Source organism: Mytilus californianus, unplaced genomic scaffold, assembly GCF_021869535.1.
Source record: "Mytilus californianus isolate M0D057914Y unplaced genomic scaffold, xbMytCali1.0.p SCAF_2, whole genome shotgun sequence".
Taxonomy (NCBI): Eukaryota; Metazoa; Mollusca; class Bivalvia; order Mytilida; family Mytilidae; genus Mytilus; species Mytilus californianus.
In genome coordinates this window covers 100,885,742-100,906,102 of record NW_026262668.1, presented here as the reverse complement: position 1 = coordinate 100,906,102, position 20,361 = coordinate 100,885,742, and the positions used below count along the sequence as shown (strand labels likewise).

The following is a 20,361-nucleotide window of genomic DNA, read 5'->3' as shown; positions in this document are numbered from 1 at the left end:
AGTTATTTTTGGGGCCCTTTATAGCTTGCTGTTCGGTGTGAGCCAAGGCTCCGTGTTGAAGACCGTACTTTGACCTATAATGGTTTACTTTTATAAATTTTGACTTGGATGGATAGTTGTCTCATTGGCACTCATACCACATCTTCTTATATCTATAGACCAAGGTGAACTACACAGGCTCTTTAGAGCCTCTAGTTTAAGTTGTGTTTAATTTCAGGACAAATCTTGAAGTGGAGTGCCTACAGAGATGTGGAAACTTAAGTAAACACACTTCAGCTCTAAGGAAACACTCTTTTTGTAAGTATTCAGCTGTTCAAATTATTTAAATCATTGCACATTAATATATAATGGTAACTCAATTTTAATGACCATCATTTGTTAGCAGTTTTGATTATAAATCAAATAATTTTAAGTTTATCAAATTGAAGAAATATTTCTATTGTATTTGTTAGTTAGTTTTGATATAAAAGAATTAAAATGATATTTTTCAGTGCCATTGATGCATGTGTTGAGTATGCACAGTAAGATACTGACAACCAAGCCATACACAGATGTCTGGTCACATATCACTGGTATAGGTCTAACAGAACAATCAAACAGGTATATAACACATATACTTATCATAAAAAACATGTCACCACTTTACAACTTTTCTTGCCTTTTCATGCCTAAACTCACCTTTTGTTTAAAATTATTCATAAAGAAAAAGTGTGCATTTTGTGGAAATAAATAAGAGATTTGAATATAACTGATATTCAAATTTTTTTCAAGGCAGAAAGGTAGCCAGAAAACAAAAACTCCATTCTTTGTTTGTTTTTTTTTTGTAAATAATAGATCTCCAGCATGTATAAAACAGCAATCTCCTTTAATACTGAAATTTGTAGCTTTGATAATCCTCAAAGTTCATTTGTATTCTACAAATAGATATACTGTCACAGTAAAAACACACAGCTGAAAACTATAAACTTACCATTCAACAATATCTTCACCAGTCAGGGGCATTACTTAAACAAGTAACTTTTAAAATTACCTATATAAGTAATGTTGAAAACGAGGCTATATTAAATATTACTTATATAAGGAACTTTTCTAAATATTGTTTTTATAGGTGTCCATTAATACAAATTTTACTAGCTTTAACAAATTTTCACAGTCATCTGGATATTTTTCCCATGAAATATAAAAATTAATCCTCCTGAAACACTAATTGCCTTTCCGAAGAACTTATCTTTCATATCGAAGTTACTTGGTCAAAGATTGGTCTCATGGGACTATTAAAATATCATTTTCCTTGAAAATCTTGAAGGTAGACAGATATAAATAGATAGAAACTTGTGATTTAATTAAGACGTAAAGAAAAATTAGCAAATAATACATTTAGTCCATGCTTCTATTGAAATATAAAATAACTCTATTGAGTAATTTAATAATTTTCAAAAACAAATATTACCTATATAAGTAACTAAAAAAAATTACTTGTTTAAGTAACGCCCCTGACTGTACATAATAACATCATTGGTCTAACATTTACATTTACTTTTGGACAAAATTGAAAAAATGCTGAACCAAAGGAATATTTTTTTTAGCCTAACAGTATAGAAAAAAAGAGATGAGGTATAATTGCCCAAATAGACAGCTACCTATACAAGGACCAAAAGCATATTAAAGTGAAGATTTACACATATACAGATCACTATAAACTTTCAGAAATGGACAAAACCATATACTTAAAATATCCACACCATAATTGGTCATGTGATTATTTGAAAAGACCATGATGTTCTATGTTCAAGGCCAATCATCCAGATTTTTGCAAACACCAGAAACACTATCCATTTTGTTTTTGTACAGAATTTGATAGGTTAATATAATTTTTATACTCAGGAATATCGCATTTGTCTAAAATGAAGAACGGCCTTGTTGGTCTTGTTGTAGCATGTTTGACTCGAGTGTGGGAGGTCGTGGGTTCAAACCCCGACCAGGTCAAACCAAAGACTTTAAAATTGGTATTTGCTGCTTCTCCGCTAAGCACGCTGCATTAAGGAGTAAGAGCAAGACTGGTTGGCTCAGAGTCGGAATAATGTGTCTGGGTAAGGTGACATGTCAAAAATCCAGCTCAGCGTGTCGGTCTAGTACAAAGCAGGGCTTATTAGTCCCCTACCGACGAAGTCGAAGGGGACTTTAAGTTTGCACTCCGTCCGTCTGTCTGTCTGTCCATCTGTCAGTCCGGCAAATCAGTTTTCCACATTTTTTTTCTTTGTGCTTGAAGATTTGATTTGATATTTGGTGTATTGTTTTATCATGACAAGTTACAGATCAAGTTCGAATTTTGTTCCGGTCTGATGATTATGTGCAGAGTTATGGTCCTTGGTCTTAGAAAATTCACTTAAATAATCAGTTTTCAGCATTTTTTTTCATCATACTGGAAGATATTGATTTGATAATTGGTATATAGTTTTAACATGACAAGTTACAGATCAAGTTAGAATTTTGTTCCGGTTTGATGAATTTGTGCAGAGTTATGGTCCCTTGGACTTAGAAAATTCACTCAAATAATCATTTTTCCTCACCTTTTTTTGTTATACTTGAAAATAATGATTTGATAATTGGTATATAGTTTTATCATGACAAGTTACAGATCAAGTTCGAATTTTGTTCCTGTCTGATGATTTTGTGCAGAGTTATGGTCCTTGGACCGAAAATTAACTTAAATAATCAATTTTCCACACTTTTTTCGTCATGCTTGAAGATATTGACATGATATTTGTAATATAGTTTACACCATGACAAGTTATAGATCAAGTTAGCATTTTGTTCCAGTACAATGAATTTTTAACCAGTAGGGGACTATGTTTTGCAATACTCTCAGAATGCTTGTATTCATATTACATTAACATGTTCTAGTCCTGAATATGCATATTAATTTGCCGCTGGACGTTAAGCAGCCATCCATCATCATCATCTTAAATGAAGATTATCACTAACAATTTGATTTTTTTTTATTGTAAATATTTGACGACCATTCTGATTTTGATCCCCATGTAAGATATAAAAGGCTGCAGTTTAACTGAAAAATTCAAAAGAGACAATCTGTGGCATTATTAATAAAGTAAATAAATTGAAACTGATATTTCATGTAAAAAAACATTATCCACTGGACTACATACTAATGACTTTGGACAGGCACATAAAGCATTTGGCAAGGTTAAACATATTTCAAAGTGGTCACTTAATGCATTCAACAATAAACATTAAATGAAATAGACCTGTTTCATATGATTGGTACCTGAGACAAAAATGTACTTAAATGTTAAATTGTTCTCTCAATTGTTGTTTTTCTTTATCAGTGTGTCTGTTTATCTGAAAGATGTCCCTCTGTTGCTAAGAGATCCAACAGCTATTCTGATTCAGCTGATTTTAACACTGCCATCTACTATAGAAAAAGGTATGTGTTGTTAAAGACAGTACCAGAAATGATTCAACTGTGGTCGGCAAGCCCTTGAAATAAGTAACTGATGAATGGCTTTATTTCAACGAGACATTTCCAAGAAGAATGTAGAATTTCAAACATTTTATATTGTGGAATTTTTTAAATAACTCTCAACCATCTTTAACATTCAGACACAATGATACTTTTGTTTTTTTCTTATGGCAACCCCTTCCCCAGATAAAAAAAGGAAAAATGTATGATATGGTGAGAAAAAATGCAGAGATCTTGTTTAGAATTATTACTTTTGTATTTATTAGTTTAAATGTAGACTTCAAACATAGCATGTATTAATGCAAATCACTGAACATAAGTATCCAAGCCTGTATCCTCTTTTATGTTAAATGCATTATACAATCATCTTTTATTACTTTTAGCTTTTCGATCACTAAAATTGGCTGTGATTTGTCTTTACTTTATTCAATACATTTATTTCTTTTGAAAACTGTCAGCTACAACTATTTTTTTCAGAACATTATCAGTTGATTGTGATGATGTTATACAATGTAATATTTATCCAAGCTCTGGTCTCTACAAGTTGTAAATTCACAGCTGAGGAAAGAGAGGCATGGAGAAAGAAAGGCAGGCCTGTAAGTGGTCTATTTTATAATTTTATAATTTTATTTGTTCTTTAAATGTTACATAAAGTGAGGACTTTTTAAAATTTTCCATAAATAAGTTTTGAAAAATCACCATATTCCAGTAAAATAAGCTGTCATGTGAAGTAATTAGCATTTTAAACAGTGAAATCAAGTAACAGAAGCAAGGTATAATTCAAAGTGTTATTTTCTTATTATTTGATGGTTTTCTATATTCTTGCAGGTTCCCTTTCAGACATTAGAAGGGATGTTGAGTCATGTGATCACTAGGTTAGAAGTTAGCAGGTTATATGATGATGTAGATATGATTGACAAAGATATTCCAGCTGTAAGTATATTTCATGATCGTTCTTTGCTCTCAGACATGAGAAGGGATGTTGAGTCATGTGATCACTAGGTTATAGTTTAGCAGGTTATATGATGATGTAGATATGATTGATTGATTGGTGTTTTACGCCACTTTCAGAACTATTAGCTATTTTGTGTGGTAAGTTTTTATTGGTGGAGGAAGCCAGAGTGGCGGTAGATAGTCACGACCTTCGGCAGGAAAATGAAAATCCTAGTCGAGAGTCAAGCGCACCTGCAAAGTGCGGGATTCAAACTCACACCCTCCGTGTAAACAGGCTAGTGATACAGATACTTAGCCACTGAGAGATATGATCGACAAAGATATTCCAGCTGTAAGTATGTGAGAGGAAAGCAGGTAATATGAAGGACAAAGGTCTTTGCTCTAAGTCATTTCAGCTTGATTTAATGTTCTTGACATATTAAGTTCATAGTCATTATTACTGGATTGTATAACAAAAATTGTTTAAAGGTGAAGTTCTTCCTGTTCCCAATCATATTTGGACATTAATAGTCCGTCGTCTGTCGTCCGTCGTCGTCATCATCGTCTGTCGTCGTTAGCTTTTTACAAAAATCTTCTCCTCTGAAACCACTGGGCCAAATTTAACCAAACTTGGCCACAATCATCATTAGGGTATCTAGTTTAAAAATGTGTCCGATGACCCCGCCAACTAACCAAGATGGCCGCCATGGCTAAAAATAGAACATAGGGGTAAAATATAGATTTTGGCTTATATCTCTGAAACCAAAGCATTTAGAGTAAATCTGACATAGGGAAAAACTGATTATCAGGTCAAGATCTATCTGCCCTGAAATTTTCAGACAAATCTGACAACCTGTTGTTGGGTTGCTGCCCCTGAATTGGTAATTTTAAGGAAATTTTGCAGTTTTTGGTTATTATCTTGAATATTATTATAGATAGAGATAAACTGTAAACAGCAATAATGTTCAGCAAAGTAAGATCTACAAATAAGTTGTCATGACCAAAATTGTCAGTCGACCCCTTTAGGAGTTATTGCCCTTAATAGTCAATTTTTAACAATTTTTTGTAAATTTTTGTAATCTTTTACAAAAATCTTCTTCTCTGAAACTACTTAGACAAATTTAACCATACTTGGCCATAATCATTATTAGGGTATCTAGTTTAAAAAATTTGTCCGATGACCCCACTTTCCAACCATCATGGCCGACTTGGTTAAAAATAGAACATAGGGGTAAAATGCAGTTTTTGGTTTATATCTCTGAAACTAAAGCATTAAGAGCAAATCTGACAGGTGGCAAAAATGTTCATCAGATTTAGATTTATCTGCCCTGAAAATTTTTAGACGAATCCGACAACCCGTTGCTGGGTTGCTGCCCCGGAGTTAGTAATTTTACAAAAATTTTGCAGTTTTTTGTTATTATCTTAGATATTATTATAATATCTAATATCTAATACTATTAATTATGATTTTAACCTTATTTTACATGATTTCCAAAGCATCAGTAAATTAAGGTGAGCGACACAGGCTCTTGAGAGCCTCTAGTTCTAAAATCTTCTAGTCTCAAACAACTCAACTAATTTCAACCAAACTTGAACTGAATGTTCCCTATGTTATCTAATATAAATTTATGTATATTTTTATCCTGCCAATCCAGGGAAAAAATTTAACGGTCGCCCAGTCGCCCATGGCGACCAGAAATTGACCTGGGCGATCTTTTTATTCAATTATGAGCCCAGGTGGCGAATTGAAAACAAAAGTACTTGACGGCCGGAAATCCCCTGTTTACCGTGGCTCCAAGTGCCGGCTACTTCACTGACAAAAATATAAATTCAAAAAGAAAAAAAAAATCTTTTTAAAATGTATACAGGCAAGTGTCGAGAGTCGTATTGTCGCAAAGTCACGGTCGCGATAAACAAGGATATAAAATCAGTGTTTACCTTTGACTAAATATAGTTCACGTTACTTCAGGTCACTGATTGGTCGTCTATTTAAAGTCTGGAAAGTATCGTATGTTTGCAAGGATAACAAGAGAGACGTTCCGATGGTCATTTACAATATGAAGCGATCAAATACCCTGTTCGGTTTTGGCTTCAAGAAAGCGAAGAAATTCAGAGAAGATGATAATAGCATGTTATGAAATAATATCAGTCAAATAAAAGAACGTATAATATATAATGTTGTTAAGAATCTGGAAAACAGTACCTTTTGTAGTTCCCTTTTCAAAGCCCACGTGGTGTCCAAAATGATTTTAGTTTCCTACTTACTGAACAGTTTACAAAAAAGAGAAAATCAGAGGAGATATCAATTTTATGACAATGCTTTTGAAATACGTGTACAAGTCTTTTGAGAAAAAAGAGGGGTCATATTTGTTTACAAATGTATGTAGTTACGCAAAATAAATCGATCAAGATATTTAATAAATTAGATTATTAAAGAAATATAATTAAATATTTCATCGATCATCTACATGAATTTAAGGACAGAGAATTCTTTAGTTGTCTTCAAAAGATATTAAAAAAAAACTGGTACACAGGGTATGAAGATTCCCATTTTGTAAATGATTTTTATACGAACGCAAAAAAATTTTGTGGTCGTATATTGGTATGACGTTGGCGTCGTCGTCGTCGTCGTCGTCCGGCGTCGTCGTCCGAAGACACATTGGTTTTCGCACTCTAACTTTAGTTTAAGTGAATGGATCTTTTTGAAATTTTACCATAAGGTTAAATACCATAAAAGGAAAGTTGGGATTGATTTTGGGGGTTATGGTACCAACAGTTAAGGAATTAGGGGCCAAAAATAAGCATTTTCTAGTTTCCAGACAATAACTGTGGAACGGTGTATGGATCTCTCTGAAATTATACTACAAGTTTCCATACCACAAAGGGATGGTTAGGATTTGCTTTGGGGGGTTATGGCTCAAACCGTTTAGGAATTAGGGGCAAAAAAGGGGGAAAAACAAGGTTGTCCTGGTTAATGGACAAATACTTTAGTACAAAACATAATTTAAAGCAGTGTAAGGGAGATAAATCAAATGCATCATTGAAATTATCTCCCTTACACTGCTTTTAAATTATGTATAAAGTAATGGTTAATGAACAATAAAGATAATTTAAAACAGTGTAAGGGAGGTAATCCAAATACAACGTTTTGGTTACTTCCCTTACACTGCTTTTAAATTATGTTTAAAGAAATGCATATTTATAAAGGAAGACCAGTAAAAATATTTACAAATGTTGCCTTATTTTTTTTTACAAAAAAATCCATATGAAAGATTTGACACTATATTTTTAATTCTATTATAAAATAGATTAAGTTAGCACTATGGTAAATTTAAATGGGTAATTATGGTTGCCAACTCCATTGGAAATTTGAATTGAGATTATGACCATATCTTGAGGGAAAGAATTTTTTTGGGGAAAAAAGGGGGGGGGGGATAAAAAGAAATTGTGGGGGGTCAATTTTTTCTCATTTCAGATTTCAGAAATTAAAAAGAATTATTCTTCAAATATTTTTTTTTTTTCAAATTTCAAATATTGAAATATTTCAAGTAGTAATCTTTAATTGCACAGTATGGCGCATTAGATTTGTAAAATCTTTGATCACATTTATTTATTTGTTATGCCGAATCTAACAGTGTATTTAAATTTTTAATTTTGGGTCCAGTTTTCAAAATAGTCTACATTAAGGTCCAAAGGGTCCAAAATTAAACTTTGTTTGATTTTAGCAAAAATTGAATATATGAGGTTCTTTGATATGCTGAATCTAAACAAGTATTTAGATTTTTGATTTTTGGCCCAGTATTCAAGTTGGTCCAAATTGTGGTCCAAAATTAAACTTTGTTTGATTTCAACAAAAATTGAATATATGGGGTTCTTTGATATGCTGAATCTAACCATGTATTTAGATTTTTTATTTGTGGACCCCGTTATCAAATTGGTTCATATTGAGGTCAAAAGGGTCCAAAATTAAACTTTGTTTGATTTCATCTAAAATTGAATTATTGGGGCTCTTTGATATTCCAAATCTAACCGTGTATTTAGATTTTTAATTTTGGGTCCTGTTTTTTAAATTGGTCTACATTAAGGTCCAAAGGGTCCAAAATTAAACTTAGTTTGATTTTAACAAAAATTGAATTCTTGGGGTTCTTTGATATGCTGAATCTAAACATGTGTTTACATTTTTGATTATGGGCCCAGTTTTCAAGTTGGTCCAAGATAGGGTCCAGTATTTAAACTTTGTTTGATTTCAACGAAAATTGAATATATGGGGTTCTTTGATATGCTGAATCTAAACATGTATTTAGATTTTTGATTATGGGACCAGTTTTTAAGTTGGTCCAAATTGGGGTCCAAAATTAAACTTTGTTTGATTTTAACAAAAATTGAATATATGGGGTTCTTTGATATGCTGAATCTAACCATGTATTTTGATTTTGGACATTGGACCATAATAGGTAAATTAAAAAAATTCAAGTTCTTAGACCACATTCTTTCTGTGTCAGAAACCTATGCTGTGTCAAATATTTAATAACAATCCAAATTCAGAGCTGTATCAAGCTTGAATGTTGTGTCCATACTTGCCCCAACTGTTCAGGGTTCGACCTCTGCGGTCGTATCAAGCTGCGCCCCAGCGAAGCATTTTATTTGTATTGAATTTGATTGAAGTCAACAACAAAAATAAGACAAAATTTACATTTTCCCAAGCATCTAAATCACCTCCAGGTATGCTCAGAATGCAGGGTTTTGAGTCTAAAATTTCAAAATTTTCTTTGGGGGCAAACCCAAACCCCCCTAGCAAGTTCAGCTCGCTTCACAGGCTTCACCGGTGATACTCATAGTGAAATAAAGTGGGCTACTAACTTTTTGTCTGGGCTAACTGATTTTCAAGTCTAGTAGCCTAGCTGGCTACTGGCCTTACAAAGTTAATTTTCACCCCTGCAATCAACCAACATGGCCATTATGGCTAATAAAAGAACATAAGGGTAAAATGCATTTATTGTCTAATTTCATCAAAAACAAGAATAGGTATGGTAAATCTGACATTAGCTTTTAAAAATGCTCAGAATGTCGAGATGTATCTACTTCCAGTTTCAACCAAAATTATCAGATAACTCCTTTAAGGCCACTAAATGATGATTTTTGACTAGGTTTTGTGCTTTTGCCTGTTATTACAAAATATGATAATAGATAAGTAGAAACTGTATACAGGAAAAATGATCAACAAATATCTACAAATATGACTTCATGACCTAATCCATTGAATCACTCCTTATATGAGTTATTGCATGTTAATAATGGTGTTTTTTTTACTACTTTTAAAGTTTTTGCCTGTTATCTGGAAAACTATAATATATTGGGAGTAAGTAAACAGCATAAAAGGATCAGCAATACAAGATCTATAAAAATGCTGATATGATCAAAACCATTGATTGACTCCTTATAGGACGTCTTGTCTTTAAATGATGATTTTTTACTTATTTTTGAGTTTTTATCTTGAAAACTATAATAGATAGGTAGAAAATGTAACAGACAGGTGAGTGATACAGTCTCTCATGAGCCTCTTGTTTGTTAGAGCACTTAATTACATAACTGCCAATTTTTCAAAATCTCCATGGGAGATTTTAGCACAAGAGGACCTAATGCCTACCTACCAGGGCTTCCAAAAGACATTTCATTCAGCCAGACATTTGTTGTCTTATCCGAAATTTAGTCCCTTAAGACAACAAAAGGCAATCAGTTGGGCATCATATAAACAATGATTGACACAAAAACAGTATTTAACTTTTAATATTAATTCAATGTTTTGACATAAACTGTTAAATTGACAGTGCATCTTTCGAAGTGTGCAACATCAGCGTTCTTATTTCTGCCTTAGACTCTTTATTTGTGCAAAATTACGCTGTCAACAACTTCAAGTTTGTTTTTATAAATCACATTTTCCTAATACAGGATGTTGACTTGACAATGGTAGACATGGATCAGAGACAGACACGTAAAATCTGTGTACGTTTACAAAGCATGATTGAGTTTAAGTAGCTCTTTCCACGTTTTTCTTCAGGAAAATACTTGTAATGAACATTAGATAAAGGTATCAATGATAAATTTAGCATTTTTGAAAAATCCAGTTGCATAATTAAATCTCACACCTGCGCACACGTGTACTAGTTCAAATAACGTGGTTCTGAAGTAGTTTTCGCTTAAAACCTTTTTAAATTTTTCATCAAATCATATTTATATACGTATTTTTGATAATCTAAATCTTTTTGACTATATTAATTAGATGCAAACCGCTGAAATTTAAGAAAATAACTTCAAATAGAATGTCAAAGTCTGGTACAAAATAGTTTACCTGTTGGCAACAGGTAAATTTCAGCTATCAGATAACTAACTAACCTTGATTTTAATGAGAGGGTTTTAAAGTAGGGTTTGTTTTGATAATTATTATTCATCATGTCACTTTTATGATCGAAAATGTGTTGCTGTTTAAAGCAAAAGGTCAGGTCAAAAAGATCGCATAAACTTCAATTTTTTTATACGACCGCAAAAAAGGCCAAAAAGGGGCAAAAAACAAGCATTTTTCTAGTTTCATGACAATAACTTGTGTGAAAGTGTATGTATCTTTATGAAATTGTACTACAAGGTTCCATATCACAAAGGGAAAGCTGGAATTGAGTTTGGGGTAATTGCCCAAAAATTTTAGGAATAAGGGGCCAAAAATAAGCATTTTTCTAGTTTCCAGACAATAAATTGTGTTCAATGTAAGGATCTCTCTGAAATTGTACTGCAAGATACCATACCACAAAGGGAAGGCTGGGATTGATTTTGGGGGTAATTCCCTCAAAATTTTAGTAATTAGGGGCCATAAAAGGGCAAAAAAACAAGCATTTTTCTAGTTTCAGGACAATAACTTGTGTGTAAGTGTATGGATCTTTATGAAATTGTACTGCAAGGTTCCATATCACAAAGGGAAAGCTGGGTTTGAGTTTGGGGGTAATTGCCCTAAATGTTTAGGAATTTGGGGCCAAAAAGGGGCCAAAAAACAAGCATTTTTCTAGTTTCCAGACAATAACTTGTGTTCAAGTGTATGGATCTCTCTGAAATTGTACTGCAAGGTACCATACCACAAAGGGAAAGCTGGGATTGAGTTTGGGGGTGATGAATCATAAGGGGGTTCAAAAAATAGAGGGGGGGGATTTTTTTTTTCCTTTTTTTTCCTTTAAATTTTCCAATTTAAATTGGTTATTTCTGATTTATATATAAAAGCAAATACTGGTAATAATGATATGGTTTGAATAGGTAAATTAAAAATTTTTAAGTTCTTAGACCACTTTCATTCTGTGTGAGAAACCTATGCTGTGTCAAATATTTAATTACAATCCAAATTCAGTGCTGTATCAAGTTGGAATGTTGTGTCCATACTTGCCCCAACTGTTCAGGGTTCAACCTATGCGGTCATTTCAAGCTGTGCCCCAGCGGAGCATTTTATTTTTCTGAATTATGTTAAAATGGTAAACCGACCTTATATGTCCGGTTGAGGCTCGGCACTAGTCATATATATAATTACTGGTCAGGTCCAGAAAATAAAACATTAATTGAGTTTTATAAGGGTCAATTCAACAACTCTCATGGGGGATAGCGGGAAAGTTGGCAGGTCTGTTCTTATATTGCTGTATTTTTGATGCTTTTATAACAAATGTTTTATGATGAACTTGGTAATTTGTTTTCAAATACAGAACAAATGGGCATTGGACAAAAATTGACAGTATTTTCCAAATGTACATTAAGCTGGACTTTAAATGTTATTTTCAAGGTTTATATGGTCATTAAAGAGTGTAGACAATTCTTGCCTTGTAAACATTGTAAGACTGCTGATCCAATTCCATCATCAGGTGGAGTCCTCGTTCCTTTGTTGTTTCGGCGCTATTCCTCAACAACCTCTAGAGGTGCGCCGGCTCAGGTGATCAGTCTGAACCTGAAACTGGATGGCCAATATGTCAGCTGCTGCACTGTCACTGATTGATGTTTTTATCAGAGCTGTTATAAAAGTCTCTTATATCATCTGAAGTCAATTATTTACACTAGAGTCCTTAATTCACATATCTCTTAATTGCCATTTTCCAGATCTCATCCCTCTTCCTCCATATCCACTGTGATGACACTTCTGCTTGTCTACACACATCTGAAATAAGCTTCTTCTTCTCTGCTCCTACCACTCCTAAGGTCCTGAGAGCTTGCTATACTGTCTGTCCTGCAAAGCCCCTGCACCCTACTTCAATCGCAAAGCACCACGTCCTCTATCCCCGCTGCTGGCAATCCTCTACAAGCTGTTGATATTCAGAAATCCCAAGGGACTGTCAGCCCCAGCAAGACAGTCTCTGCCTTGTTCCCTGTGACCATATTACCATAGCTGGTCTTAGCAATGATGCTGCTATTTCTGCAGGGAAGCTCATATGTTGTTGAATATCTGCAGTCATCTGCCAGTCTGTTGCTGTTGCAATGATCCCAAGGCCTTCAGGTGTGTTGTCTTTGCTCTCTCCAGACTTCACAAAGTATGTATGGTCATTAAAGAGTGTAGACAATTCTGTATTTTACATGTTATAAAACAGATTTGTCAAGTGTTCTGTCACCATAAAGTGTACATTATGCTGTATTTCACATTTTATAGATTTGCCAAAGTGTACGGTTACTACAGAGTGTAGAAGTTGCTGTATTTTACATTTAACAGATTCGTCAAAGTGTACAGTCACGGCAGAGTGTAGACAATGCTGTATTTGACATTTTGCAGATTTGTCAAAGTTTGAGGTCAACACAGACATTAGAATATTCTGTATTTTATATTTTATAGATTTGACAAATTGAACAGTCACCATAGAGTGAAGACTATGCTGTATTTTACATATTATTTTACAGATTTGTCAAAGTGTATGGTCACCACAGAGTGTAGACTATGCTGTACAGGACTATTGTTTACCATTCCTGAAGACAGCATCACTTATCAGGTTCCATTTGTTTGAGGAAGAATTCCCACCACCTAAGGTTTGTCTTTTCCTTATTTCTGCTGTACATTTTTATTAAATTGCCATTTTTACCCTTGTCCTAAACTTAGTTTCCATTCTTCAACTTTGCCTCAACCAAATGTTATAAAACTTATACACAATGCTTATTACTACAAAAAAAACAGATCAAGTTTGAATTTTGGTTGTGTCAATTTTACTGTTCTAGAGTAATGCCCCTTTACAAATGGAAAAATTGCTGATTTTTCGTTAAAGTTTTCTAACTTAAGTTAGCCTCAACACAATGCTTATTACCACAAAACTCAGATTAAGTTTGAATTTGGGTGGCTTTACTTATACCGTTTTAGAGTTTTGTCCCTTTATATATGGAAAATTACTGAAATTTTCGTTTCTACTCTTGAACTTTAGTTTGCCTCAACCAAATGTTATGAACTTTACACAATGCTTATTACTTGAATTTGGGTGGCGTCACTTTTACTGTTTTACAGTTATGTCCTTTTATAATGGTATATACAAGCGGGGGCATCATTTGTGTCCCATGGACACGTTATCATGAAAATTTATAGCTCTTAGTTACTAACTGTTCTATTAATAAATTAATTGTCCCCTGATTGTTTATATCAATTAAGTTGAAATTAAGTTTATCACCCTTATAGGAGGATGCCACAGAGTTCCAGATTCTCCTCAGCTACCTTGGATTATATAACGGATTTGACAGTAGCTCTGCTACATGTTTAAATTGGTTAATAGAGGAACCCATGACATTGACACGTCTGTGGTGCTCTGAACTTGTCAACTTTATCAACGAACAGCCAACAGATTCTAAAGTAAGTTCAACACATAGTATAAGGTTTACACTACCATGACTGGTGGTCAGAACTCATAAGCTTTATAAAACAACCTTTAAGATTTATATAGAATGTGTAATAAATTGCTATGAATATGTCGCCTTTATTCATGAAACAGTTAGTGCAAAGGAAAGTTTTGCTTTTTGTCTCGCTTGAGGGAGTCAAAAAGTGAGACATAGGTATGCTGTTTCTGGCATCGGCGGCGGCATCAACAATGTATTAGTTTGTGATTAGGTCTAGTTTATGGTGAACCACTAGTGGTAAGTCAAAGATATTTGGTATGCAGTTGTATTAGTATTGGCACATCTCATTACCATGGAGATTATTTAGCCCCGCCCCCTCAGTTATGGTCTGTTGACTTTGAAACTTTTGCTTAGTTTTCATGTATTAATTTGTGATTAGGTCAGTTTATGGGGAACCACTAGTGGTAAGTTAATGATAATTGGTATGCAGTTGTATAAGCATTGGCACGTCTCATTTCCATGGAGATTATTTGGCCCCGCCCCCTCATTCATGGTCTATTGACTTTGAAACTTTTGCTTAGTTTTCATGTATTAGTTTGTGATTAGGTCGGTTTATGGGGAACCACTAGTGGTAGGTCAATGATATTTGGTATGCAGTTGTATTAGCATTGGCACGTCTCATTACCATGGAGATTATTTGACCTCGCCCCCTCAGTTATGGTTTATTGACTTTGAATTTTTGCTTAGTTTACATGTATTAGTTTGTGTTTAGGTTTGTTTAAAGGGAACTACTTATGATAAGTCAATGGTATTTGATATGCAGTTGTATTAGCATTGGCACATCTCATTTTCATGGAGATTGTTTAGCCATGTACCTTCAGTCATGGTTCATTGACTTTGATCAATTGCAAAACTTGCATGTTAAAGTGTTGCTATTTTAATTTCAACATTTGCATTATCAAAATTACAAAAAAGCGAGACATATCTCTGTTATAACAGTTTATTGTAGTATGGTACACATACAGTGGAACCTTGTTGTGTCGAAAACTCGGATGAGTCGAAGTAATTTCCGTTTGATCAATGCATATTTACCTCTGATGAGTTTTACTCGGTTGATTTGAATACTTGGTTAAGTTGAGTTAATTTTATAGTCCCGTCGATGTAAAGTTGATGTAAATTGACCACCATGTTTCGAAGTTCGAAAGATGCAGACTTACTTTCAGTGTTTTTCTTATGTTACCTAATTATTTCCAAAAGAGATTAAAGCTGTGTAAACACTCTTGTTTGTGTAACAGTTAAAATTACATGTTTATGGTGACCTGTAATTTGTTGATCTTCCAAGCGGTACTTAAGTTTGTTAAACATATTTCACCCGACATAAATGAAACAAATTTAAATGACCCAAACCTAGATTAAATGAATCTTTAGAATTAGAATTCATTAATTACAATAAATAAAAGGATAAAGACAAAGCAGACAACCCTCATCAGAAATTTTTAAGAACTTGTTTCGTTCCGCGAGTGATTTCAAAATTTATAGTGACTGACCTTTGTAAATATTTGTGTTTGTGTATTGATTTTATTTGCAAATGTTTTGTATCTGTACTTGTGTGTTTAATTATTATGAGGGATAGAAAAAATATGGAGATTGAATACACTATCATAAAGTGTCATATCGAAAAAAAGACACACTGTTCAAAATATCTAGTTTACACAAATCTCATAACGTATTTAGTGCATTCAAAATTTATGACGACACACTCGATCTCCGATGAGTCTAACCTTGGATAAGTCAAATACTTTTGTCTGGTCCCTTTGACTTCGACATAAAGAGGTTCGACTGTAATACTTCCAACTTCTGATGCTGTAACTGTGTCAGCTTTATTGAGGGGATAGAAGGACCTTTTTTGGGACTTTGAGATTGAACTGTTTAATTCATCAGAAAATGGGAATAGCTAGTTAATTTGTCAGGAATTCAGGAATCAGGATTTAATTATATAGTGATGTGGGAACTGACACATTATTTTCAGTGGAATTCAGGGTTTAGCATTTATTTTCTCAGGAATTCGGGATGAAATCCACTCCTCCCTTTCTTTATTAATAACATACAAATGCCCTAACAGTGAAATCTTCTACCTTCTTTAACAACCAATACAAAAGTGATATACAGCACATACATTCTACTATTTTGGAAAAATGTTTGGTAGCAGTTATACAGATTTCATTGTTTTTTGGTTTGCTACAAAATAGCTTCACTTGTATTGGTATGTCAATAAGTCTTACACAAAACAGAGTGTGAGTGAGAATTTCCAACTGAAATAAGTGATTTATATAGAATGATGACTGCTATTGTGAAGACAGATATTGTTACAGGAAGCTGAGATACTGTTGAGACCGTTCAAGTAGACATTCCATTTACAGTACAGGCAAATTGTGAACAGATTTTACTACATGTATACTTATGAAAATATTTTTGCGTGTTATGCTTCATGTAGTAAAAAAATACACAGAAAATCAGTTTGTATGATCAAAGTGGGTTTGGATTTGGAAATTCAAAACCGTTCCTTTTTTTTTATACTGTAAACAAACAATTTCCCAATTTAGCTCCATTTAGCTTTTTTTAGCTGACTTCAGCCTTTTTTTTTTCATGTTTATTTTCTGATAAATAATTTTAAGGGAAATTCCAAGTTAGACATGTTGGCGACAATTTATATTCTTTTTAATTTTCTACCAATCAAAGTCTCAGATATAAATGGCTTGCTAAAGTTTGTTGGTTAACATTATTTTCATTGACAGGCATAGTGGTTACACTGCATTAAAAGGCTAACAGATAAGTAATTTCCTTCAAAAGAATTCATTGGAACATTTGACTTTATTCATACCACTGTATGTAACAATTTTATTTTTAAATCAGACCAATCAATTAAACTGTCAAATATTGTAAATTTCATAATCTCAACATCAAAATTTAAAATAAAGATACAATTAATATAAAAAAAATATAGTTTTTTGGTGTTGAATGGCAGTCCAGTTACAATAAGATCTCAATTCTTTTTGGGGCACATTCCAAATTATTCATGTTAATTCAAACTGTGAATTGAAATTTCAACTAGCCACAAATCATGCATTAAAAAAATTATCCAGTAAGGTGTCAAAAGGAGTGTCTTACCCTGAAATTCATCAAAAAACCTGTCAGGCCTCCATAGAAATCCAATGTTATTTAATGCAGACCTAAACATGGCATTATACAGTAGTAAGTCATCTGTAATGTAGTGTCTAGCACAGTGTTATTTGATGTAATCCTGTTATATAGCATTTCCCATCCCCTTTACTCTAATGTTTATTTCAGAGTTTATTTATGTACACATCTACATGTCACTTTCTGATTTTTGTCGAGGCTGCGACATTTACATAGCTATCCAAGATGCTGTCAGGGGCGTCAACATTTAGCTTCAGTCTGTGGTTAAAGTTTTTCAGTCATCAATAACTTTGTCAAACCTTTATGGAATTTTATGAAATTTGGACAGAAGCTTGATAATGACCAAAATACAGTATCCAGAGCAAAATTTTGAAAATATTTACTTTCATTTTCCCGTATTTAACTGATAAATTGACTTAGTTTTTTTTACAGTTAACATTCAGATTCAAGACCAAGAAATAAAATCTAAAGAAAAAGTTTGAATTTTTTTAAAAATTCTGTATTTTTCTTAAGGAATGACTGTAATATTTTTTCTGTCTATTCGAAATAACATCAAAAATGTGGTGCACACTGAATAACCCGCGTAGCGGGTTATTTTAAAGTGTGCACCACATTTTTTTATGTTATTTCGAATAGACAGAAAAAATATTACAGTCATTTCTTATAATTTAATTCTAAATTCCATTTTAAAGCGGAGTAAACCATGAAAAAACGTTGATGACGTCACGGTCACATGACAAAATTATGTCTATGAGCTGATAAACAAAACAACGTCAGCCAATCAGAAGACGTGTTACATCCAAAATTAAATTATTGATAAATGGACTCACTTTTTAAGTCAACATTACACTTTTACACTGACAGTAACAATCACAGGCGAGACATAGGGTTCTGCCAAACCCCATACAGTATGTCCCCTTTACTCTTTTGTGTATTTCAGAGTTTATTGATGTACACACCTACGTGGCATCCCCCACAGCTAATTGTACTACCTCATCACTATTACAAGATATTCCAGAGTTACAACAGTAGACAATGTGGTATGTGTAGCAGTGTACCCAAGGATCCTGCTCTCTGTCTTGTATGTGGACAGTACCTCTGTTTTAGACAGTCCTGTTGTCAACAACAGAGTAGTTATGAGTGTGTACATGTAAGTGATGTGTTATGTAGTTTGTGTAGCAAGGCAAATAAGGATGAAGCAACATTTGATAAGTAGGAACTATCTTTTCCAAGGTCAAATTTAGTTACATACTGTAAATTCATTTAATTTCATGGTTAAAAGTAAAAAGTTAAAAGTTAAAATCGCATTTCATGTTTTTTTTTTTACAATTTTAGCATAGAAGCCTTCCTGAAATTTGTACTTCATTGAACACTTAAATTTGTGTTTCAAAGAAATCCAAGACAATCAGTACCTCATGTATAATAATGAATCAACTGTATAAGTCTAGCATATACAAAATTAGGAGATGCAGTACTTTATTATAAGTTATATGGTTTGCTACTGACCCCCACAGATCCATAGGGGTTAGTAAAATTTATAGGGGGTGGGGCCTTAGGCCGAATCCTCTATGGATTTTACTAACCCTTTATGGATCCGTAGGAGTCAGTAGTGAACGGTATAACGAATATATAGCACACAGGAATTTTCCTGCCAAGTTTTGTATAAAAATAAAGAATGAAATTCAATAACATTAATAGATGATGTCACCATTGATAGAAAACATGACATCATGATACCCCTATGGATTAATTTGGGGTCATCTCATGAGGGGGTGAGGTTGAAGGATAGAGGATTTTTCTTTAGATTTATTACCTATGTATATCACCAGATCACTAAAGGTTCTTTCATTTTATTATACGACCGCAAAAAAATTTTGTGGTCGTATATTGGTATGACGTTGGCGTCGTCGTCGTCGTCGTCGTCGTCGTCGTCCGGCGTCGTCGTCCGAATACATATTGGTTTTCGCACTCTAACTTTAGTTTAAGTGAATGGATCTTTTTGAAATTTGACCATTAGGTTAAATACCACAAAAGGAAGGTTGGGATTGATTTTGGGGGTTATGGTACCAACAGTTAAGGAATTAGGGGCCAAAAAGGGGCCAAAAATGAGCATTTTCTAGTTTCCAGACAATAACTGTGGAACGGTGTATGGATCTCTCTGAAATTATACTACAAGTTTCCATACCACAAAGGGATGGTTAGGATTTGCTTTGGGGGGTTATGGCTCAAACCGTTTAGGAATTAGGGGCAAAAAAGGGGGAAAAACAAGGTTGTCCTGGTTAATGGACAAATACTTTAGTACAAAACATAATTTAAAGCAGTGTAAGGGAGATAAATCAAATACATCATTGAAATTATCTCCCTTACACTGCTTTTAAATTATGTATAAAGTAATGGTTAATGAACAATAAAGATAATCTAAAACAGTGTAAGGGAGGTAATCCAAATACAACGTTTTGGTTACTTCCCTTACACTGCTTTTAAATTATGTTTAAAGAAATGCATTTTTATAAAGGAAGACCAGTAAAAATATCTGCAAATGTTTTCATCTTTTTTTTTTACAAAAAAATCCATATGAAAGATTTGACACTATATTATTATACGACCGCAAAAAAATTTTTGTGGTCGTATATTGGTATGACGTTGGCGTCGTCGTCGTCCGGCGTCGTCGTCGTCGTCGTTGTCTGGCGTCGTCCGGCATCGTCCGAAGACACATTGGTTTTCGCACTCTAACTTTAGTTTAAGTGAATGGATCTCTATGAAATTTTACCACAAGGTTCAATACCACAAAAGGAAGGTTGGGATTGTTTTTGGGGGTTATGGTACCAACAGTAAAGGAATTAGGGGCCAAAAAGGGGCCAAAAATAAGCATTTTTGTAACTTCCAGACATAACTTGTGTGTTAGTGTATGGATCTCTCTGACA

The 20,361-nt window shown here is 33.5% G+C and overlaps 1 protein-coding gene across 1 annotated transcript in view; it reads left to right on the top strand.

Annotated features, from left to right (window-relative positions):
* Positions 1 to 20,361, top strand: part of LOC127730583 (E3 ubiquitin-protein ligase UBR3-like) — a 110,338-nt gene that overhangs the window by 76,205 nt on the left and 13,772 nt on the right. Inside the window, exons 27-34 of the mRNA XM_052239035.1 lie at positions 218 to 297; positions 492 to 600; positions 3,348 to 3,445; positions 3,959 to 4,077; positions 4,310 to 4,414; positions 13,325 to 13,450; positions 14,085 to 14,255; positions 18,378 to 18,587. Coding sequence (XP_052094995.1) covers positions 218 to 297; positions 492 to 600; positions 3,348 to 3,445; positions 3,959 to 4,077; positions 4,310 to 4,414; positions 13,325 to 13,450; positions 14,085 to 14,255; positions 18,378 to 18,587 — 1,018 coding nt within the window. The remainder of the gene's footprint in view (positions 1 to 217; positions 298 to 491; positions 601 to 3,347; positions 3,446 to 3,958; positions 4,078 to 4,309; positions 4,415 to 13,324; positions 13,451 to 14,084; positions 14,256 to 18,377; positions 18,588 to 20,361) is intronic.